Here is a 23,726-nt window from a genome sequence, read left to right as displayed (position 1 = left end):
TGTGAACAGAATACTGGACTAGATGGACCCTTGGTCTGATCCAGCAGGGCTGTTCTTATGTTCTTAGGTGCAGAACCTATGGCTTTTGCCAGTGCAGTCCACGGAGCTGTGGGGACTCCACCTAATTTCCCCCGCAGCCCACCTGATCAGCTGCACAGCAGGGGAAATACACTGTTTCAGCGCTGATATTAAAGATATCCAAGACATCTTGTGGCAGCAAACATCTTAGGATGGGCCCACTGGTAATGTAATCATGCATGCAAGTTATTTCCCTGGGATGTGATGGAATCAATGCCCAGGCGCAAGACCAGGAATTTCTGAATTTTGTTGTCCATCTCAAGAACACCTTCTTATATATGTGAGATATCTCTGGGAAGGAGTTGTTCCCACCCTGGTTGTTTGAGCCCAGATTGTACCCACCTGGGAATCCTTCAGGTTGTTTGTGCTTTTGTCATATCATGTGTGGTACCTGTTTGTTCCTTTGAAACTTTTGTTCAAAGGGCTCAAGAGTTCCAAGCTCTGAGCACTCAGTGTGTTGGTTTACTTGATCAGTTCCATTCGTATCTGTCCAATAAGTACCACCTGGGCCCACCCTACTGAAACCACCTTGGTGTCCTTGCCAATCCATTATTGGAAGGAGTTCCAGCCACTTGATCAGAGCAGGACAAACTCTGGAATCTGGTGGGCAAGCCCAGAGAAAGACAAAGGAATGGGATACCATGGTGATGTCACTTCTCTGCCACTTTTTGCCTACTCTCATCTGAGTCTGGCAGCTGCGGTTCTTGGAACTAGACACAGGCAAAGTTCCACTGCAGCCCCCCTTTTTAAAATGGACATAGTTTTCCTTCAGCCACTGAGAACCAGGAGTTTCAACATACCCCAGGCTTCCACTCCAGGAACAGATTGCACAGTAACAGGGAGAAGTATCTTTGCAGTTTTATCCTATTTTCAGAAGTTTCTTGTACAACTTGTAGCCTCCTACAGTACATCCGCGTTGTATGCTGTGTGTGTATGCCCAGAGCTTTATCTCATTTTGGACACTATTTGGTTGGAGCCCAAACAGCCTTCCCTGGCCATCTAATGGGAAGGTTTGTTGGGCAGGAATATTATTTGAGTCCATTTATTGCACTTTTCCTTCCCTACACCCCACTGTGATCAAGCCAAGGTCATCGGAGAAACTGGTTTGACAAATGGTGGCTAGATCCTTTATAAAAAGGAGGAAACACAGTTAGGAACAGCGCACAAGGTGCTAGAAATGAGCGTGAATGTATTTTGAGCCCCTTTTCTTATTGTGACTTGTGTGTCAAGATTAGCGTGGTTGCGGCGCCCCATTGTTAAGACAAAGCCCTCCAAATCCTTCCTTTCCTCCCCACTCTTACAAGCTCACCCCCAAACCTTTCTTTTTCCTTCCACAATGTTAGGAACTCTGATTTCCTTAATCTCACAGAATCATAGAATAGTAGGGTTGGAAGGGGCCTATAAGACCATCGAGTCCAACCCCCTGCTCAATGCAGGAATCTAAGTCAAAGCATCCCTGACAGATGGCTGTCTAGCCTCGTCTTGAACGCCTCCAGTGTGGGAGAGCCCACCACCTCCCTAGGTCATTGGTTCCATTGTCATCTTGCTCTAATCGTCAGGACGTTTTTCCTGATGTTCAGCTGGAATCTGGCTTCCTCTAACTTGAGCCCATTATTCCATGTCCTGCATTCTGGGATGATCGAGAAGAGATCCTGGCCTTCCTCTCTGTGACAACCTTTCAAGTACTTGAAGAGTGCTATCACATCTCCCCTCAGTCTTCTCTTTTCAAGGCTAAACATGCCCAGTTCTTTCAGTCTGTCTTCATAGGGCTTTGTTTCCAGTCCCCTGATCATCTTTGTTGCCCTCCTCTGAACTCTCTCCAGTTCGTCTGCATCCTTCTTAAAGTGTGGTGCCCAGAACTGGACACAGTACTCCAGATGAGGCCTAACCAGTGCTGAGTAGAGGGGAACTAGTCCCTACTATTCTAGGATTCTATGAATACAGGTAAAACAACATCTGGATGAGTCTCTTAAAAGAAAAATCTGTAGCCCAACATATCGGGGGGGGGGGGAGGTTGGAGAAGGCTGCACTTCATGGACCTTCTCCCCCTCCAAGGTGCCCCTTCCCTTCTTTCTCTGACAGTGCTCTTTCTCCTCCCCCCACATCACCAAGTGGGCCTATTTGCTCTGCACCAAGAGTCTCCCCATGCCCGCTCCATACCCCCGCCCTTAGGGCCTGGGTGGATCGCTGAGCGGATCCTCCAATAACAAGCATGCAAATCTTCAGGCCCTACTTGGTGACTGCACTGCAAGGATCAAGCCCCCCCCCCGCACCTATGACTCCGAAAGCGGAATTTTTCCCTTCCCCCAACCCTCCCTGCAAATCAAAATATTGGTGTTGTCCCTACTTCCACCCTGCAGTGCAGCCCCCTTACATCTTACCCCCAACCCCCGACAGTGTGATTTGATTTTTCCTATTTTTCATGTTGTCTGCCCCGTATTTCCTTATATCCACATATATTTCCCTTTAATAGTTAAGTTTATGTGTTGAAATGTAAGAAATGTGGTGAAAAACTAAAAGGATGTATGCAAAGCTTGACCCTGAATGCAACTTGAGTTGTAAATATTCTGAGTGAATCCTTTTAGCCAAAACATTTAAGTGTCAATGGAAACCTTCCAGCTCAGGTCAGGAAAGCTGGGCAGGAGAGTGTGAATAGAGAGTGGATGGTTTTATTGCAAGAAGGCCTAATGGGGGAGCCTTGGTATGTGCTGAAGATTGCCAAAGTATCAATTACAAAAGATGGAGACGGGGCGATTAAGAGGGGCATCCACAGATTTTTAATAACAAAGGGCAGCACTTTATGGTCAGCCTGTCAGTAAACAACCATCAATCTTGGAATTTGAGACATGATCAACAAAGAACACATCGAAGCCCTCTTTGATGCTATAGGCCCCAAGGAAGGAAAAGGAGGATAAAACCCCTGAGCCTGCCCGTGTGTGGTTGCATCTGGATCTCAGGAGGGGCATGGTTTCATCTGGATCATTGTATGTGCACATGCCAACAGTACCCTCGATCCACAGGAGACGTGTCAAGCGCTCTGGCCAAGTGCTTGGCAGCGTGTGGTGAGTATGGATTGGGTAGAATTCAGGGAATATGATTTTACCATCCAAGGCATAGATGAGGCACAGTTATCTTTGCGCTGCCATACAGTTTTGGAGGTTTTCAGACAGCAGATTCTGGCTTGAGCCTGGCTGCAGGGAAGCTGCGTAACAGACAGAGCCTAACTGTATATTTAATCATTTAAGGCACCACGTTTGGGTAACTAAGTTGTGACCAAGCAGCATATAGTTCTTTGAGGTACTTGTAACTAAGTTTGCAGCTAGAGGTGAACTGCCGCTTAAGCCTCAGATAGTTTGCAACTCTCTGGGGAGGCTCAGCTGTTGTTTGTTTCTTTATTGTCAATAAATCTCCTTTTTCTTTCATCTGCATTGGTTGTGTGTGTCCTATCTCCACCTCAAAAGACCCCAGACCCCTCGGCCTGATCAACTGAAGGGTCATGGGCATAAATTAAAATTCAAACCTCACACCCCTCCCCCTCCTCGCCATGAAGCTTCAACCTGAGGATGTCCCTTTTTGGAATACAAAGGTGGGGGCATTTCCAAGGCTCTCCCCAATTGAGGCACTTCCTGCCCCTCTAGGAGTTCAGCTCAGTCAATCCTTGGAGGACTGAGGGGCAGAAGCTGGGCTGCTTCCCTTGCAACTCCCTCCGGGCACTGAAGCCTTAACGCGGGTTCTCGTGGCTCCTTCAGAGCTGCGGCTTTTTCACTCCGAGGAGGCCGGGAGGGAAGCAGCCCCCGGGCTGCAGGGGCGGTGGGAATCGCAGGCGGTGCTTCCTCTCCTTCGGAACAGAAGCAACGACGGGAAGAGTTGGCCAGAAAACCCTTTGCATCATTTCAGCCTTCCCCAACCTGGTGCCCTCCAGATGTGTTGGACTGCAGTTCCCATCATTCACAGCCAGCAAGGCTGCGGGTTGTAATATTTTAACTGACCGTGCTGAGTGGGAGTGATGGGAATTGCGGTCCAACGTATCCGGAGGACCCCAGATCGGGGAAGGCTGAGTTATGTTTTGCACCCCAGGTTGGCAAAGGTTCAGCGTACAGAGGCAGCCCAGCTCCTTCCCCTCGATCCTCCAAGGGGGAACTGAGCCGAGTTCTGGTTCCTAGAGAGGCAGGAAGTTCCACAATTGGGAAGGCGTGGAGACACTCGGAAATGTCCCCCCTTTGTGTTCCTCGAAGGGAAATTGGCCTGGTGAGGTTCCTGGCCGGGCGGGGGTGGGCGGGCAAGGGGTCTGCACTGCAGGGTGGAAGAGAGGGACGGAGGCAGTGGAAGCTGGTGGCTCCGATGTCGGTGGGCTGCGAATCCATTCTGGGTCTCAGCCAGTACCTGCCAGGACTCTAAAGGAGCCACCCAAGGGGCTGAGCTTATTTGGGGGAGGGAGGCGCCCCCTGGAGCGGGGCACCAGTATTTCGCTTTGGGGGGCGGGTTGGTGCAGAGCAAATAGGCTTGCTTGGTGGTGCGGGGAGAGGGCAAAGAAAAAGAAGGGATGGGGGACCTCGGAAGAGGAGGTTCGTGCGATGCAGCCTTCCTGGCCCTAGCGTCCTCCAGATCTGCTGGGCTACCAGTTTGTCTTCTATGAGGACCAATGAAGATTTTCTTTTACCAATATGGTTTATTGGGTTTGGATTGTTTTTTTTTCCCTAAGTGATGGATATTACAGTCCTTAGAAGGAAAACCTGTGACGGTACCGCATGCTCCTGAGCTTTGCTTCAAGAGCTGCTGTAACAGAACGCTTAGTGTCACAGCACCCACCCTCTGGGACATGCTCCCGTTGACATGAGGCAGGTGACTTCAGTCTTGATCTTTAGAAGTCTGCAGGCTTTCCATGAAGAGTGACTGTGATGTTACACATCTGTATTTTATAAGTCTATGGTTATGTATTCCTGTTATATCACTGTATTTTATGGTGAGTATTTCTGTGTTGGGGGGAGAGAGAGAGAGAGAGGAGTGACTGGGCGAATGGTGGATTTGTGTATGTATGGTGGTTGGCTGAGAAAGTGATGTGGGGTGGAATGTACGTTATATAAACTGGGCGCTTTGCTTGAGAGAGCCAGATAGGGATGAGACAGGGATGTGATGAGCCTGTTGCCCACGGCTCTGTATTGCATTAAAGTATAAGAAATGTGTATGTTTATGCTGTGGGTGGAGACATCAAAGATCTGCTAGCCAGGTCTGCTGTAGCTGGATCCTAGCAGTCTGAGATGAACTACTGGAGACTTTCCTTTGGGCGGGAGTCTTATAAGTAAAGTCTGTGTGTCTGTGTAGATAGAGGATGGAGTAAAGGGTTGGACCTCAGCCTTAAAGGTCCTGGTGGCAGCGAAACCCAGTGAGTATGAGAGAAGGTGGTTTCTGCTGGGAGTGGGAAAGGCCTTAGAGAAGGGGAATTCTCACTAGGAGAAGGCAGGAATGCCACAGTGACCCAGCCAGCAGAGTGATGGCTGACTAGTGATTAATTTGCTGTGTTTTTATTATATTTTCTGTTTTCCGCATTCATGTAAGCCACTTTAATAGCCTATTAAAACGTGGTATATAAATCTATGAAATAAACAAAATGGCAAGACTACCTGGATATTTTTGTGGTGAGAATGCATTATTTTCTTTTTTTTCCCTTTCAGCTCCCAGTGACCTTTGAGAAGGTCACTGAGGGCTTCTCCGAGGAGGAGCGGGCTCTGCTGGATCCAGGGTAGGGGACCCTCTGTACAAGGAAGACAGGATGGAGGATTAGAGGCACGTGGCCTCTCTGGGTGAGGATCCTTTTTCCCTTCCTTGGTAGAGGCTGAAAAGCTTGTTTCTGTTGTTCCCATTACTTGCCAGTCAGGATGTGGCCAGAGAGGACCTATGTGGCTAGCATATCTGCCTGGACCATTCAGGCTAACCCCACCCTTCCTGTGGTATGTTTTCCAGCCTGACAAGCACTGGGAGGGGTTCTTTGCAGAGAGGGGAGTCCCTAACTGTCAGATGATCCTGTGCCAGGCCTATAAGGTGGGGCTCTCCTTTGGAGGTGGTGGGATGGTCTTAGTGGGTGCTTTTCTCTAGGCTGGCCCTTCCCTTCCCCGGGCGGTGCTGGCTTCTCTTCCTCTGCAGCATGGCCCGTCTGGTATCTCAGCCCTAGCTAGGCAATCAGCAGACACCAGGTGGATGATTCCAGGTGCATCCTCTCCCCTCCCCACCTGTGGCTTTCCTGTCTGAGAATATCTTGCCTTCCTACCATTCGCCTCTTGGATGGGATATGTGATGGAGAACAGACAAAGTCTCATTTGACATTTCTGGATATTTTCTTCAGTTACGAGTGCCATAAATAACATTCATGTTTTGTTCCCCCATGAAGAAGGGCCTCTGATGCCCAAATCTGACCACATCTCCTGGCTTGAAGGAAAGGAGGAAGAGCTGCTTGCCCACGAGACATTGACAGGTGGGTCCTCAGATATATCGTGGGGCTGTGCCTTACCTGGAAATCACAGGACTCCCTCAGACAGCTGGTGGATTTTCATGATTCTGTTCTATGTCCCAGTGAACAGGCTGCAGTTTGGGGGCTTTTAGTTCTACTGCAAATACCTCTAGTTATCCACTAGATGTCCAGCTGCTGCTGCTACTGGGTGCTACTGGTTGGTTGCAGGTATCCCTGGAAAGCCAGTAGGGTGGGTCCATTGGTCCATCTAACTCAGTATTGTTAACAATGACTGGCAGCAGTTCTCCAGCATTTCAGGCAGGATTCTTTCCTAGCACTAGGTGGAGATGCTGTGGATGGAACCCTGGACTTTTTTCATGCAAAACATCCAAGCTCAAAGTGTCATTTATCACCTTTAAAGCCCTGAAGAGTTTGGGACTATCTCTTCTCACATGATTTTGGCCACACATTGGTTTCGTCAGGGATATTGAAGACTATCATGTTTCAGTGGGCTATATGTTCCCATTCCTGGATTGCTTTTACTGCTGATACTAGATGCCTCTTGTTTTCTATCTGTTTTTGCTACTCCTTATTTGGCTGACTGTTGCTTTAAGTGAGCTCTTTATTTTTTATTTTATTAGTAGTACATTCATATCCTACCTTTTTTCCTCTTGTGAGGTCCCCAAGGCAGTTTACATGGTAAAACCTCACAACAACCCTGTGAGGTAGGTTAGGCTGAGAGTCAGTTAGTGGCCCAAGGTCATCAAGTGAACTTCACAGCCAAATGGGGACTAGAACCCGAATCTCCTGAGTCCCAGTCCAACACTCTGACAAATACACCAGACTGCCCTACTTGGTATTAATATTATTTTGAGTTGCTTTGGTGGACTGCTTTGAGCAAAAGGCCAAAGTGCTAGTTTGATACCTGTGTGTTGTGGAATGTAAATTGGAAAGAAAACCTTATAGATTTTTGTGATGTGATTTAAGAACATAAGAAGAACACTGCTGGATCAGACCAAGGGTCCATCTAGTCCAGCATTCTGTTCATACAGTGGCCAAACAGCTGCCCACAGGAAACTCACAAGCAGGACATGAGTGCAGCAGCACCCTCCCGCCCATGTTCCCCAGCACCTGGTGTACGTAGGCTCATTGCCTCTGGTACTCGAGGTAGGACACAGCCATCAGGACTAGTAACCATTGATAGCCTTTTCCTCCAGGAATTTGTCCAACCCCCTTTTAAAGCCATCCAAATTGGTGGCCGTCACTACATCCTGTGGTAGCAAATTCCATAGTTTAACTCTGCGCTGTGTGAAGGAGTCCTTCCTTTTATCTGTCCTGAATCTCCCACCATGCAGCTTCATGGGATGATGCCTTTGGGTTCTAGTATTTTGAGAGAGGAAGAAAAATGTCTCCCTATCCACATTCTCCACACCATGCATAATTCTGTACGCCTCTATCATATCTCCCCTTATCCTCTTCTTTTCCAAGCTAAACAATCCCAGCTGTTGTAATCTTCTCTCATAGGGGAGATGCTCCAGCCCCTTGATCATTTTAGTTGCCCTTTTCTGCACTTTTTCCAGCTGGTTAGCTGGAATAGTTAGAAGATCAGCAATTTCATATTTGAATTCTTTGAGAACTCTAGGAAAGATACCATCTGGGCCCGGTGATTTATTTGCTTTCAACTTATCAGTAAGGTTTAGAACTTTATCTTTTGTCATCACTATTTGCCTCAGTCCCTCAGACTCCCTTCCTGAAAACATCCATTCAGGCACAGGTATCTGTCCTATATCTTCTGCAGTGAAGACGGATGAGAGGAATTTCATTCAGCTTCTCTGCAATCTCCTTGTCTTCCTTCAGTACTCCTTTAAATCCAGTGTCATCCGATGGTCGAACTACCTCCCTAGCTGGTTTTGTGTTTCTGAAATATCTTTTTTCAGGTGTGGTGACCAGAACCGTACACAATATTCCAAGTGTGGCTGCACCATAGATGTGTATAGGGGGCAGGATGGTGTTGGCAGTTTTATTCGCAATCCCTTTTCTAATTATGCCTAACATGGAGTTTGCCTTTTGTACAGCAGCCACACACTGGGTTGACATCTTCATTGAGCTGTCCACCACAACCCCAAGATCTCTTTCCTGGTCGGTCACCGCTAGCTCAGATCCCATCAGGCTATACTTGAAGTTGGGATTTTTTGCCCCAACGTGCATCACTTTACACTTGCTTACATTGAACCACCTTTGCCATTTAGATGCCCATTCTCCTAGTTTGGAGAGATCCTTTTGGAGTTCTTCACAATCCCTTTTTGTTTTAACCACCCTAAATAATTTGGCGTCATCTGTAAACTTGGCCACTTCACTGCTCGCTCCTAATTCCAGATCATTTACGAACATTGAAAAGCATTGGTCCTAATATATATCCCTTTGGGACCACGCTATTGACTTCCCTGCATTAGGAGAATTTCCCATTTATTCCTACTCCCTTTCTGTTCTTTAACCAGTTACTGATCCATAAGAGGACCTGTCCTCTTATTCCATGACTGCTAAGTTTGCTCAGGAGTCTTTAATGAGGGACTTTGTCAAAAGAATTTTGGAAGTCCAAGTACACAATGTCTACTGGATCACCCCTGTCTACATGTTTATTGACACTCTCAAAGAACTCTAGAAGGTTAATGAGACAGGACTTACCTTTGCAGAAGCCATGTTGATTCCTTTTCAGCAGGGCTTGTCCTTCTATATGCTCACTAATTTTATCTTTAATAATGCCTTCAGCCAATTTACCCAGAACAGACGTTAAGCTCACCAGCCTGTAATTTCCTGGATCCCCCCCGGATCCCTTCTTGAAAATTGGTTTTACATCGGCCGTCTTCTAGTATAGTGGATAATATACTTCCTAGTATAGAGGCCGATCTTAGGGACATGTTTCATATTTTGGTTAGAAGATCAGCAATGTCATATTTGAATTCTTTGAGAACTCTAGGAAAGATACCATCTGGGCCCGGTGATTTATTTGCTTTCAACTTATCAGCAAGGTTTAGATCTTTTGTCACCACTATTTGCCTCAGTCCCTCAGACTCCCTTCCTGGAAACATCCGTTCAGGCACAGGTATCTGTCCTATATCTTCTGCGATAAGACGTTCACTTTCCTAAGTTCCTTCACACTGTAGCCATAATTTTTCTCTTCTTGGTAGCAATACACCTCTGCCTGATAGTATATTCATTGGACCAGCCAGTCAAGTGACAAGAAGTTGGGTGCCAGATGTGGTAGGATGAGGAAGATGCAGTGGGATGGGTGCTTGGTAGAACCATGAAAGAGGGTTCAAGAAGCACTCCAAATGGAGAGTCCTGGCTCAGTGCTCAGTACTTGGGATCATAAAAGCCTCTTTGTGAACTTTTGGGTTGCCCAGAAGGCCTTGTAAAACTGAGGTCTGTCCCTCTTCCATACTTCTTTTTTTGGAGGAATTGGGCAAACGCTCTTGAATTTCAATGCATGGATGCTTCAGCAGCCTCACAGAATTGAAACGAAGGTGACTTAGGAAAGTATTTTGATTTGCTCTGCAGTGGACACAGCACCTCCTGCATTTGTGGCTTCTTGAGCTCAGCTAAACTGAAGCAGAGGTTGCCTTTTTGAATGTCCCCTTCACCTTTTTTCTTTTTCATGCCTGCTTTCCTCAATGCAGGAGGACAATGTATAACTTTTTAAATGAACTTTGCTAGGGTTTCAGCCTTCCTAGTTTCCATTAAAAATCTCTTTGGTGCCCTTCCTCTTGATCTTACTTGTGGAGATGAAGTTTGATTAGGTTTAGGGAACTGAGGTGTTCCCTTTGAAGGGGTGGGAACATCAGGTTGATTCCCTGGTTTGCAAGTGCTTTTCTTCTTTGCACTTAACGTTCAGTTTCTCTGCTTCTTTCAGCCGGGAATGTGTGGGAGAAAACAAATGAAAAGGCAAATCAAGTGTCTGAGGAAAGCGATAAGTGGCCAGACATGAAAGAGAATGTTGGAGATCAAGACAGGGTGAACAAGTTGGACGACAACCAAAGAAAAAAGAGAGGAATAAATATCTGGATGGTGACTTCCATGCAATTACGGTATAAGAAAAAAAAACACCCGAAGAAAAGAGAGAAGAAATGGCCTGGGTGTGGAAAAAAGTTCACTCATAAATCAACTCGTGATTAGGGCTGTGCACCGCTTCGGTTCCGGATCCAAATTCTGAACTGAAGTGGATCAGATCAATTTAAATCGCTTTGGACTGATCCGGACGATTCCGAAGGCCAGACAACCTGTCCGGGAAATGTAACGATTTGCTTAAGATTAGGGAGGGGGAAAGGAGGAGTTGGGACGAGGGAAATGAGCCTTGGCAAGTGACACCTATAGGTGCCAATAGGGCTGAACTTTTAACCCAGCAGTCTCCAATCCCAGTGGTGGAGGAGGAGTTGTATATAACAGGAGATTCTGCTTTCGTTTCCCAGTGTGAGAGAGAGTTGGTAGGAGGAGAGTCCTTTAGTGCTGGATTTTGCTAGTGCAGCAGTTCCCAGTGCCTACCCAGCCTTTCTCAGTTCCATTTCTTAGTCTTCCCTTTCCCTTAAATCCTTCTTCTAGATATATATATTTAAAAACCCTTTCTCGTCTAGCTGTTAGGCTTCAGTTTGTTTCCTTGTTTTGTTTATTGCCTGTTCTTTGGCTCCCCCGTTCTTAATTACTATTCCTTCCCATTTTTCAACTCTTCATCTATCATCTTATGAAAAACAAAACATATACCAAAAAAACCTTTTCTGTTAGGCTTTAGATAGATAGTGTTAGTGTCATCCCCCCCGAGCTTGTGTTGGTGGTTTTTTTCTTCCTGCATCTACTTTTCCTTTAGTCGTGTGTGTGTGAGTGCACGTGCGCACGCTGTGTGAGTGCAGCATACACATTACTGTGCACAAGCAAACAGTGCGTGGCCAAAGCAGTACGTCCACAGTCCAGTATATACGGTGGGGCACAGCGCTACATACGATGCACACATGAAGCGTCTTCGGGGCACCACCACCCGTGGTGCTGCGCTTGGCAGGGGCAGACGTGGGCGAGGTGCTGGTAGGACCAGCAGTGCCAGTCGCCAGGCTGGCTCACCCCCGGACCAGATAGCGTGTCCTGTTCTTTGGCAGCAGCCGGAGCCCAGCCAAAGCACTGCCCAGAGGTCGCCACTTCAGGAGGCAGGTGCTGGTGGTGGCAGCAGCAGCAGCAGCCTGGCAGGAGGAGCGTCTCCCCCTCCTCCTGCCGTGGGAGAGGGCGGCCCGCTGATGGGTGTCACATCAGAGGCGCCAGATGCCCTCGGCGTGGCAGAGGGTCAGGAGGAGGAGAGCCTCGGGGGTGCGGGGGAGGGGGAGCAGCAAGCCGAGGCTCACTCTCCACCCCCCGACCCCCCTTCCGCTGCTCCCGCCGCTCCCCCTGCGGCGGCCGATGAGACGGAAGGCAGGCAGGCTCAGTCTCAACAGAAGCGGCAGAGCAGCATCGTGTGGGACCACTTCGAGGTGGGCGTGGACCCCAGCACCGCTCTCTGCCGCCACTGCAGGGTGACCATGAGCAGGGGGAAGCGGCCAGGGCACTTCAGCACCAGCAGCCTGCTCCTGCACCTGCGGAGGCAGCACCAGTCGGTCCTGCTCGGGGCAGAGGCCCCCAAGTCCCAGCAGCCAGACGGCAGCAGGGGCAAGCAAAGGGCTGGAGGGGCCGGAGTTCCTGCAAGCTCTCAGTCTCCCACCCCTAAGAGGCTTAGGCAGGCCACCATGGAGAAGATGGGGTGGGGGAAGTATGGGGCCACGAGGTGGAGGTTTCCCACGCCCAACAAGATCACAAACTGCATTGGTGAGATGGTGGCGTTGGACGACCAGCCCTTCAGCCTCGTTGAAAACGTGGGGTTCAAGAGGCTGATGGCCCTTGTGGTCCCGTACTACAAGCTGCCCTGTCACACCAGCCTTAGCAGGCGGGTGGTGCCCTCGCTGTACCAGGCATGCAGGGGGAGAGTGCTGGAGCATCTGCGCCAGGCGGAGGCACAGGTGGCGCACTTCACCTTGGACATTTGGTCCAGTGAGGGTGGAGCGCATGCTTACTTGTCCCTGACGGCTCACTGGTGGGCAGCCACGGGGATGGTGGCAGCCAGCACTTCTGGGACTGGGAAGGATGGGTACTGCTGGGCCCTCCTTCACGCACAAGTCATGGACCAGTCTTTCACGGCAGCAGAGATCACGGAGGCCATGAACCACATGGTGGAGGGGTGGCTGGCCGGGCACCAGCTCACCCGTGGTTACATGGTCATGAACGGGGGAGCCAACGTGGTGAAAGCTGTGAGCGATGCTGGATTATTTGAGGGCATCCACTGCATTGCGCACATCTTCGACCTGATAGTGAGGGATGCCCTCGATATGGGCAGCACGATAGTGTATCCCACCCCCCTGTCTGGCATCCATAATCTTTTGGAGAGCTGCAGGAAGGTGGCTGGGCACTTGCACCACAGCGTCAAGGGCAGTAGGCTGCTGCGGGAGAAGCAGGAGGAGTTGGGGCTCCCGCAGCACAGGCTGGTGCAGGACGTGGCAACAACCTGGAACTCCACATACTTCATGCTGGAGCGTATGGTAGAGCAACAGCATGCTGTCCACGAGGTGTCCAGGGTTGGGGACATTGGCATCCAGGCACCACTGAGCAAGCAGCAGTGGGATGCCATGTCCCAGCTTGTGGCGGTCCTCAAGCCATTCCTTGAGGCCACAGAGACCGTGAGCACCAGCACGGCCCTCCTCAGCCAGGTGATCCCTGTGGCCAGGCATCTCCAGAAACAGATGGGTGAGTTTCTGGATTTCAGGGATCCCACTGTCACAGGCAGGCGCTTCCTGCCAGACATGCGGGAAGTGGTGATAAGGCTGAGGGATGGCCTAGCACGGCGGGTGGAGCCCCTATGCCAGGAGAGGGCGTACATGTTGGCCACCATGTGTGACCCCCGTCTCAAGGATGGGCTTTGTGAGGAGAACTCCCTGAGGGGGTGGCAGGAAATCCTGGTGGGGCAAGTTAGGGAGGCACAGGCAAAGAGGCTGGGGCAGGTGCCGGAGGAGGGAGAGGGGACTGTCCCTTCCAGCAGCAGCAGCAGCAGCACTCCCTGTAGCAGTAGCAGGACCACAGGCCAGGGGTTCTGGGCCAAGGCAGTGCAGGCAGCGGTTGGGGTGAGAGGCACCCAACCCGGGCGCCAGGATGACGCCATAACATCTGTGCAGCATTACTTGGCGGAGCCCATGGAGGACTGGTCCACAGACCCCATGGCCTACTGGTCATCCCGCAGCCAGCTTTGGCCAGACCTGGCTCAAGTGGCCAGGGAACGACTCAGCTGCCCACCAACCAGCATTCCAAGCGAGAGGGTGTTTTCAGTGGTGGGTGACAATGCAACACCCCACTGCTCCTGCTTGGACACTGAATTGTTGGAGCAGCTGGTCTTCCTCAAGGTCAATCTTCCCCTGCTGGGATACCCCACCCTCAAGCCTGCGAGTGAGTGAGTGGCACACTCACCCTGCTTTTTCCTCATATTTTGGCTTGCTTTTTGTCTTTGAGTCAGGCTGGGCATTATATATTTTATTATTATTAATTTGGCTGTGCTTTCAGTGCAGTCACTCAACTCTGAATGAGCCCAAGGAGATGCTCCTAGCATCTCTGTGTCTCTTTATGGGTCCTCCACTCAGAGCATATCATTATTATAATTATTTTCAGTATTGTCCTCTGGCTGCACTTGCAGTGTAGGACTGTAGCTCTGAATGAAATGAATAAGGGGATGCTGTAGCATCTGTGTCTCCCTCCAATGCTGCAGATTTATGCCTACATGGCATAGGTCTGCTGCAGGGCTCTGTCACTCTGCCTTCCTGCTCACCTGGTGCCAGGGTGATGTAGCTGGGCTTGGTGCCTTCAGTGGCATGAGCCTATGGCATACTTACACCCATGCCCATAGCTGTCTCCCTGCCTGCCCACACAGTGCCCACACAGTCCCCTCCTTGCTGTTGCCCTCTTCCTCCGCAAGCCTTTGCCACCCATGCCCGCCCACTGTGCTGCCTTCAGCGCAGTAAATCAACTCTGAATGGGTGAGACGCTCTTCTTAGCCTGTCCCACACGGTTCCTCCACCACCAGGGGGACTGTGCCAGCCTTGAACAGGTAGGTATCTCTGCCAACCTGCCTGCCCGGTGCCAGCACGGTGCCCTCTGCCAGCTTCTGCCCCCCATGCCATCTTGCACAGTTCCTCCACTTCCAGGGAGACTGTGCCACCGTTGAACGTGCCCATCGGAGTGGTGGTTGGCTGGTACTGCTGGTGGCTATGACTTAGCTCCCTGTAAGGTGGTTGTGACAAAATCACAATTCTTGCCATGTGGAGTCTATATCGATGTTTAAATGTGTATGCTTTGCTAAGTAGAACCCAAGTTAGTTAGGGTTTACTGCTTGGGAGTGAGTGAGTGAGTGAAAGGTGGCAGGGGCTTTTGTGTGTGTGAAGAGACTGAGGGTGCAATCCTATGCAGGTTTAGACAGAAAAAAGCCCTACAATTCCCAGCATTGCCCAGCCAGCTGCTGGCTGGGGAATGCTGGGAATTGTAGGGCTCTTTTCTGTCTAAACCTGCATAGGATTGTGCCCTAAGTTTATAAAAGGCAGGAGCAGACAGTTAGTTGGTTAGATAGGGTTTGGAGACAGGGCCTTAGAGTTTGATGAAGCTACATCTAGATAGTGGGGCTGTGGGAATAGGAATTAGGGTAGAATAGGAGGGTAGGCAAGGTAAGACCGGAAACTCCGTGATTAATTATAAGATATAACATCTCTTGTATTAAATAAACTTTGTTTTTAACTTATAAAATACCACACCTTGTTCATCTTTCTGCGCTACCAATAGCGTTCATATTTCCCCGGTACTTCTCCTGGTTGGGTAAAGGGAACCAATTAAGCATATTGGGTGTCTCTTTTACCTGGTGAATTTAGAGGCTGAAGCTTGTGGGACAGTGAGGACAGCTGTCCCAAAGCGGAGGCAGATGGACCTGCGGGGGGGGTTACATCACAAGCGGTGGCAGGGTTGGGACATGGAAAAAGTGTGTTTTATTTCTCCCCAAGTAGCGGCAGAGCGCAGAGATCCAAAGTGAAGGGATCTGAAATAAAGGGGCTTTATTTTTTACACTGCTGAATAAGAGATAAGAGATTTCTGTAGTCAGGAAGTACTGTTACAAAATAGCAATCCTAAACCTCTCTTAAGGAAACCCAAGTAGTAATGTTGTGTGGGTGAAAAAACTCTGGGGAGTAATGGGGTTTTTAAGCACGAAGAAGGAAGGACTTTTAGAGAGATATTAGAGTCCGAATCTACCATATGAGGGGAAATCAGTAGAAGAATTAAAAGTGATGTTAATAGATCACCTCAGAGGCAGAGTGCTGGAGAGACTAGGTAAATCCAGGGAGCCAGTGTGGTGTAGTGGCGAGAGTGCTGGACTGGGAGCCGGGAGATCTGGGTTCTAGTCCCCACTCGGCCATGGAAGCTCACTGGGTGACTTTGGGCCAGTCACAGACTCTCAGCCCAACCCACCTCACAGGGTTGTTGTGAGGGTAAAATGGAGAGGAGGATTATGTGCGCTACCTTGGGTTCCTCAAAGAGGAAAAAAAGGTGGGATATAAATGTAATAAATAAATAAATAAATCCACTAAGACATCCACATATAGAAATGTCGCCTCAGTACTTGGAATTTGTAGAATAGAGATACAACAAGAGGCAGAGAGAGACAGAAATGTAAAAAAGAGAGGGACAGGTATAATTAGAAAAAGTACCGAAAAGAAATTGATATAGGAAGGATTACACTGGAAAAAGATAAAAAGTTGAGGAAGGATAAAAGGAGAACTGAGGAGGAAGCCAGACCTCCTACATTATCCCCTAAGGATTTTACGCTGTATGTGGTTGGGGAAGATCCACAAGTGTTTTTCACCACATTTGAAAAAGCTGCTCAGATGTGGAATATGGCTCCCAATGAATATAGGAGATTTGTTCCTAGTTTGATTAAAGGAGACTTGTCTGAAGTTTATAATAGCTTTCCCGTGGATGAGGTAGTGGACTTTGAATCCTTCAAGGCTGCTGTATATCAAAGGTTTAGATACGGGCCAAAAATTTTCAGAAAGAAGTTTAGGAACACTACAATAACATCATGTATTTATTTATTTATTTATTTATTTATTTCATTTCTATACCGCCCAATAGCCGAAGCTCTCTGGGCGGTTCACAAAAATTAAATGTAAGTCCTATGTGAAGTTTAGCTATAAGCTTATTGACAATTCTGAGAAATGGATCAGTGAGTAGTGTTAATGTTTAAATCCAAACAAGATCTGAGAAATCGTACGGCTCTAGATCAATTTGTACATCACTTGCCTCAGGATATACAACTTTTGGTTCTAGATCGAAATCCAAAAGCTGTCAAGGATGCTGCTGAGTTAACCAATAGTTTTGCTTTAGAGGATTTAATTTTACTGGTAGAACAAATAAAGATTACCAGGAATCTGGAGGATTTAAGAGTGAAGCTGATAAGGAGAAAAATTAACCGACCTTGAACAATTCTAAGAGAAGATATCAAGTAAAACCTTTATTTGGGAACACGGACAAAGCTTGTTATAATTGTGGCTTAGTGGGTCACAATAAGCCCCATCACCCTCGACTGGGGGACAGGAAAGACAAACCTACTCCGGTTAAATGAGTACAAATTCAAAACACCCCTGAGGTAAAAGAAACCCAAAGTTTGTCCTGCTACATGCTGAAGTGGGGAAAAGTGCCAGACGCTGATAACACACAGAGAGAGAAAGAGAGAGAGAAGTTAAATGAAAGTGATTATTTAGCTGTCTTGGACATGGGGGCGGATTTGTCTCTTATAAGCCAGCAACTGGTTAATAAAGATGACATTTTGCCTCGGAAAAATGTCACTATCAAAGGCATTACGGGCAAACCTACCCGGAATCCATGGCACGAGTTACTGTGTCATGGAGAGGATCTGAGGGAACATATGAAGGTGGGTGAATTCTGAATGAATGGAGCCCTTTGTGTTGGGCCAACATATCATGGCATCTGGGAGACAAGTAATTTTAGTCACAAGATCACAAACTAAGGCCAGAAAGCCGGATGAGGCCTACAAAAGATGAGGCCTACACACAGCCACCTACAGCAGGAGAAGCCCGCCCTGTAGTACGCACAGCAATTGAGGCCTACTCCCAGTCAGAACTGTTGCTTAGCAACCAGAGCAACTGCCCTGAGGAGGCTACTGCACCTCTGGGCTCCTGGAAGGCATGTTCACCCGTTGACAGCGAGTTCAGACAAGCAACTGTAACTGATCCTAGCCTGCAGTTTTTGAGGGCTCAGTCTGTAGAGAGAGGCTCAGTTAAGCGATGCCCAAAGAGAGCAGATTTTTTGGGATAAGGGACTGCTTTGTAGGAAATGGCTACCTGCAAACAGGGGAGACAGTTATGAAGCTGAGAGGTAGTTAGGGTGGGTTGTTTGGGAAAAACAACCCACCCTGATAACAACGGTCCAGGTTCAGCTGACGAGCTAACTAACGATGGTTTGTTCCAGAAAATAAACCATCGTTGGTTGGTGTGTCATGTGATCCCAGTCACTGAAACAAACCAGGGGGACAAACCATCATGGATTGTTCATCCACGTGTCAGGTCTCTGAGTTCAGCAGCAACATGGCAATTTACCGTGGGAGGTCAGGCACCCTGACTGCCCCAAACTGGGGTTTTTTTTATATAGTTTAGATAAAAGCTGTGAAATCTTGACTAGTATGACCTCAACACAATAGGTATGCCAACTATGCTTCAGTGATTTGGTAGTTCAATGGTTGACAATGGTAGTTCCTGCATGTGAACTGTGACAACCCCATGCCTTCTGATATAGGTCCAGAGTGCCCCCTAGAGCATCTGGTCAGTTGGCACCCTGCTGAGCAACCTGAATAGCTTTATCTCACTTCTTTGTCCTCCAAAATGTGAACAAAACCTTTATCCCTTTTCTTGAATAGGCTGACTGGTTTCAGCCACCTTAGGCTTTTGAGATGTAAGTTACCATCTTTAAGAAGGTAGGTCCAGCCACTAGGTAATTTTGCAATCTAGGCCACTGACATCGGAAATGGAGGCTATGTGTAACTGGATAGACCATCCATCACTCTCTGCAAAGGGATTGGCTTTTACTGAGCAGAGATCCCCATAAAAAGAACCCCTCCGTCCTTCTTGAGCTATACCATCTAACTGGAATCTCTCTCTCTCTCTCTCTCTTTCTCTCTCACTCAGAACATACATTTCCTAAATAAACCCCTTTTTACAGTTGCAGTCAAAATTATTCAACCCCCATTGCAAATTGGGTTTATTGTCAAAATTTACAGACTTTCAGCTGTTTGCAATGAACAAATCAAACAAAAGCAATCAAAATAGCTCAACACAACAAATGCTTCAAGTGGTTTCTCCAAATTCAACTGAAAATGCAACTTATAATGACTTCCCCAGTCTCAGAATTATTCAACCCCCTGAATAGAACCCCTCACAACAGCACAAATGTGCAAAACAGGTGTTGTCTTAAGCACACCTGATGCAATGAATCAAGGGCTTCATTAGTTGCACCAGGTGCGCTTGAGCTGGAACACATGAAATACCTGAACTGGCTAGGGGTTTGTTGAGTGTCCTGTTCGACTGCGTGTGAGAAATATGGCTATGTCAGAAGAATGGTCCAAAAAGTTAAGAGATCATCACCCTTCACAAACAAGGAACAGGATACAAAAAGCTAGCGAAGGCACTGAATGTTCCTAGAGACACGGTTGGAAGCATAGTTCGCAAGTTCAAAGTCAAAGGAACAGTGGTCACACTACCTGGACGGGGCAGAAAAAGGAAGCTCTCAACGGCTGCAACCAGATTTCTGAGAAGGCAGGCTGAGAAAAACCCTTGAGTGACTGCAACAGGCCTGCAGCAAGACTTGGTGGCAAAAGGCACTGAAGTTTCACTGAGCACAGTAAGGCACGTACTAAACGCAGAAGGTTTCCATGACAGAACTCCAAGACATACACCACTACTGACCCAAAAGCACAAGAAATGTCGGCTCCAATATGCTCCAAATCATATCAATAAGCCACAGAAGTTTCAGGATTCTGTTCTGTGGAGCAATGAAACAAGACTGGAACTTTTGGGGCTGATGGATCAGCGGTATGTCTGGAGGAAGAAGAATGAAGCATATGCTGAAAAGAACACTCTGCCTACAGTTAAGCATGGTGGTGGCTCGGTGATGCCCTGGGACTGCTTTGCATCCTCTGGCACTGGACACCTGCAGCGTGTGGAAGGCAAGATGGAGTCATTGAGGTATCAGGAAATCCTGGGAGAACACGTCATGCCATCTGTGAGGAAGCTGAAGCCTGGGCGTCGTTGGACCTTCCAACAGGACAATGATCCCAAGCATACCTCAAATTGCACCAAGGCTTGGTTGCAGAAGAAGTCCTGGAAGATTCTACAGTGGCCATCACAGTCACCTGATTTGAACCCCACAGAAAATCTCTGGTGGAATTTGAAGAAGGCGGTCGCAGCACGCAAACCCAAGAATATTACTGAACTGGAGGCCATTGCTCATGAGGAATGGGCTAAGATTCCTCAGGAACGCTGCCAGAAGCTGGTGTCTGGCTATGCATCTCGTTTGCAGCAGGTCATAACAGCAAAAGGGTGCTCTACTAAGTACTAAAGATGCTTGCCATGAAGGGGCTGAATAATTTTGAGACTGGGGAAGTCATTCTAAGTTGCATTTTCAGCTGAATTTGGGGAAACCACTTGAAGCATTCGTTGTGCTGAGCTATTTCAATTGCTTTTGTTTGATTTGTTTATTGCAAACAGCTGAAAGTCTGTAAATTTTGACAATAAACTTGATTTGCAATGAGGGTTGAATAATTTTGATTGCAACTGTATATTTGGACATTTGGCCATGTTGTTTTGAAAGGGATTTCTCACTGAGCTCTTCCCCATGTGAAAGACTGCATAGTTACAAAACTACCACTTCTGTTTTAAGACGTTTAGAAGGGTTTTGGAAAATTCTCTGTTTCTAGGCTTTAGGAAGGAAAGTCCAAAGCACTTTTTCTTCATCCTTTTTCCTAGGTCCGGTCTGAAGACAGGGTTCCTTGGCAATAGGGCTCAGAAACTCCCCAAGCAGCTGGACAGACAAGGGTGTGTCAAGAAGTTCTTCCTGACTGATGGCAGCCTGTCAGTGATGCTTTTCCTGGGGAACCCACATAAAGAAGGGGTCCACCGGGGGAAAAGTTATTCCCCCTCCCAGTCTTGTAACTGGAACAAAAGACCGAAGTTATAGTGAGTTCAGTAGGATTTACTCCCAGGTAAGTGTATGTAGGATTGGAGTCTTAATACCTTAGTAAATGTGCTCAGAACTGCAACCTGTCTCATCTGCACTATAGATAGTTACAGTATCTGGATTCAGAGAGAAACCTGGGGTTTGATAACTTTGGTAATGTAAAAAACAAACAACCATAGGCCAAGGTAGCCATGCTGGTCCATGAGAAATAAAACCTCAAACCCACAGTTGGGGCAATACCGTTTTTAGGAATGTTGGTTGGTCCTAATAAAGGTATCCAATTATGCATTTTGGTTCTGTAAGAGGTTGCTAGAAACAATATTGCAACATTTGGGGTAGATTTTAGAATTTCAAGAAGGTAGTTTCCAAGAACTGTTAAAAAAAAAAGAAGTGTTCTAGAATTCCAGAAACTACACACAAAAAAGGTATGTCAAATAAAATAAGGAGCCACCTTATAAAATAAGGTGCACTCTCTGCCTCCCACCTGGTCCAAATACCAGGAGCAACAAAGCAATGTCCTGCAGTCCTGAGGTCTCTGTCTCATGCTGTACTCCTTGTTGGTGATGCAGGGCGCAGGGGGAGAATGACTGAGGATTAACTCAAAAATAAATCTCACTATGTTTAATGGGGGCTACTCCCTAGTAACTCTGTAAGTTTGCAGCTGAAGAGCATGGGTTATTATAGTTTACCATACACTCCCACACCCTCCCTTGCTAGCGTGCCATGGTCAAGTTTGCAATTAATCAGTAAATGTTTAAGAAGAAATGGAGTAGCACTCATAGTCAATAAAAGGGTGGGAAAAGCAGTACTGGGGTACAATCTCAAAAACGATAGAATGATCTCAGTACGAATCCAAGGCAAACCATTCAACATCACAGTAATTCAAGTCTATGCCCCAACCACTGAGGCCGAAGAAGCTGAGGTTGATCGGTTCTATGAAGACCTACAACACCTTCTAGAACTAACACCAAAAAAAGATGTCCTCTTCATCATAGGGGATTGGAATGCTAAAGTAGGAAGGCAAGAAATCACCGGGATAACAGGCAAGCATGGCCTTGGTGTACAAAATGAAGCAGGACAAAGGCCAATAGAGTTTTGCCAAGAGAACACGCTGATCATAGCAAACACTCTTTTCCAACAGCACAAGAGGCGACTCTACACATGGACATCACCAGATGGTCAATATCGAAATCAGATTGATTATGTCCTTTGCAGCCAAAGATGGAGAAGCTCTATACAGTCAGTAAAAACAAGACCTGGAGCTGACTATGGCTCAGATCGTGAGCTTCTTATCACAAAATTTCAGCTTACATTGAAGAACATAGGGAAAACCACTAAACCATTCATGTGTGACCTAAATCATATCCCTTATGAATATAAGGGATTAGACCTGATAGACAGAGTGCCTGAGGAACTATGGACGGAGGTCCGTAACATTGTTCAGGAGGCAGCAACTCAATCCATCCCAAAGAAAAAGAAATGGAAGAAAGCAAAGTGGCTGTCTGATGAGGCTCTACAAGTAGCTGAGGAAAGAAGGGAAGCGAAAAGCAAGGGAGAAAGGGGAAGATATATCCAACTGAATGCAGATTTCCAGAGAATAGCAAGGAGAGACAAGAAGGCCTTCTTAAATGAACAATGCAAAGAAATCGAGGAAAACAATAGAATGGGAAAGACTAGAGATTTTTTCAAGAAAATTGGAGATCTCAAGGGAACGTTTTGTGCAAAGATGGGCATGATAAAGGACAAAGAAGACAGGGACCTAACCGAAGCAGATGAGATTCAGAAGAGGTGGAAAGAATACACAGAAGAACTATACAGGAAAGACCTTAATGTGCCTGATAGCCATGACAGTGCGGTCACTGAACTCGAGCCGGACATCCTCGAGAGTGAAGTCAAGTGGGCCTTAGGAAGCATTACTAACAACAAAGCTAGCGGAGATGACAGTATTCCAGCTGAGCTATTTAAAATTCTAAAAGATAATGCTGTTAAAGTGCTGCACTCAATATGCCAACAAATTTGGAACACTCAACAGTGGCCACAAGCTGGAAAAGGTCAGTTTACATTCTAATTCCAAAGAAGGGCAATGCCAAAGAGTGTTCAAACTACTGTACAATTGCGCTCATTTCACATGCCAGCAAGGTTATGCTCAAAATCCTACAAGCTAGGCTTCAGCAGCATGTGAACCGAGAACTACTGGAAGTACAAGCTGGGTTCCGAAGAGGCAGAGGAACTAGAGATCAAATCGCCAACATTCGCTGGATCATGGAGAAAGCAAGAGAATTCCAGAAAAACCTCTATTTCTGCTTCATTGACTATGCTAAAGCCTTGGATTGTGTGGATCACAACAAACTGTGGCAAATTCTTAAAGAGATGGGAGTACCAGACCACCTTACCTGTCTCCTGAGAAACCTGTACGAGGGTCAAGAAGCAACACTAAGAACCAGACATGGAACAACTGATTGGTTCCAAATTGGGAAAGGAGTACGACAGGGCTGTATATTGTCGCCCTGCTTATTTAACTTATATGCAGAGTACATCATGAGAAACGCCGTGTTTGGATGAATCACAGGTCGGAATTAAGATTGCTGGGAGAGTTATCAACAACCTCAGATATGCAGACGATACCACCCTAATGGCAGAAAGCAAAGAGAATCTAAAGAGCCTCTTGTTGAGGGTGAAAGAGGAGAGTGCAAAAGCTGGTTTAAAACTCAACATTAAAAAAACGACGATCATGGCATCTGGCCCCATCACTTCCTGGCATATAGAAGGGGAAGAAATGGAAGCAGTGACAGATTTTACTTTATTGGGTTCCAAGATCACAGCAAACGGTGACTGTAGCCATGAAATTAAAAGACGCTTGCTC

At 47.4% G+C, this 23,726-nt stretch overlaps 1 protein-coding gene across 5 annotated transcripts; it reads left to right on the top strand.

Moving 5' to 3' along the window:
- The first annotated feature begins 3,509 nt into the window (after positions 1–3,509).
- On the top strand, positions 3,510–19,564 carry LOC146356255 (zinc finger BED domain-containing protein 4-like). 5 transcript variants are annotated; one of them, XM_084831329.1, is made up of 5 exons: positions 3,510–4,326; positions 4,944–5,041; positions 5,751–5,879; positions 6,464–6,547; positions 10,434–19,564. In XM_084831329.1, exon 5 carries the CDS (start codon positions 11,524–11,526, stop codon positions 14,032–14,034), a length of 2,511 nt encoding a protein of 836 aa, XP_084687455.1. In that variant the 5' UTR covers positions 3,510–4,326; positions 4,944–5,041; positions 5,751–5,879; positions 6,464–6,547; positions 10,434–11,523; the 3' UTR covers positions 14,035–19,564. The 5 variants fall into 5 exon arrangements, with proteins under 5 accessions (XP_084687455.1, XP_084687454.1, XP_084687452.1 ...); XM_084831328.1 differs by having other exon boundaries at positions 4,781–5,041; XM_084831326.1 differs by lacking the exon at positions 4,944–5,041.
- The last annotated feature ends 4,162 nt before the right edge of the window (positions 19,565–23,726 follow it).

This window comes from Heloderma suspectum, chromosome 2 (assembly GCF_057233095.1).
Source record: "Heloderma suspectum isolate Gila_16-S chromosome 2, 16-S_ref, whole genome shotgun sequence".
NCBI classification, from domain to species: Eukaryota; Metazoa; Chordata; class Lepidosauria; order Squamata; family Helodermatidae; genus Heloderma; species Heloderma suspectum.
This window is presented reverse-complemented; position numbering and strand designations above follow the sequence as displayed.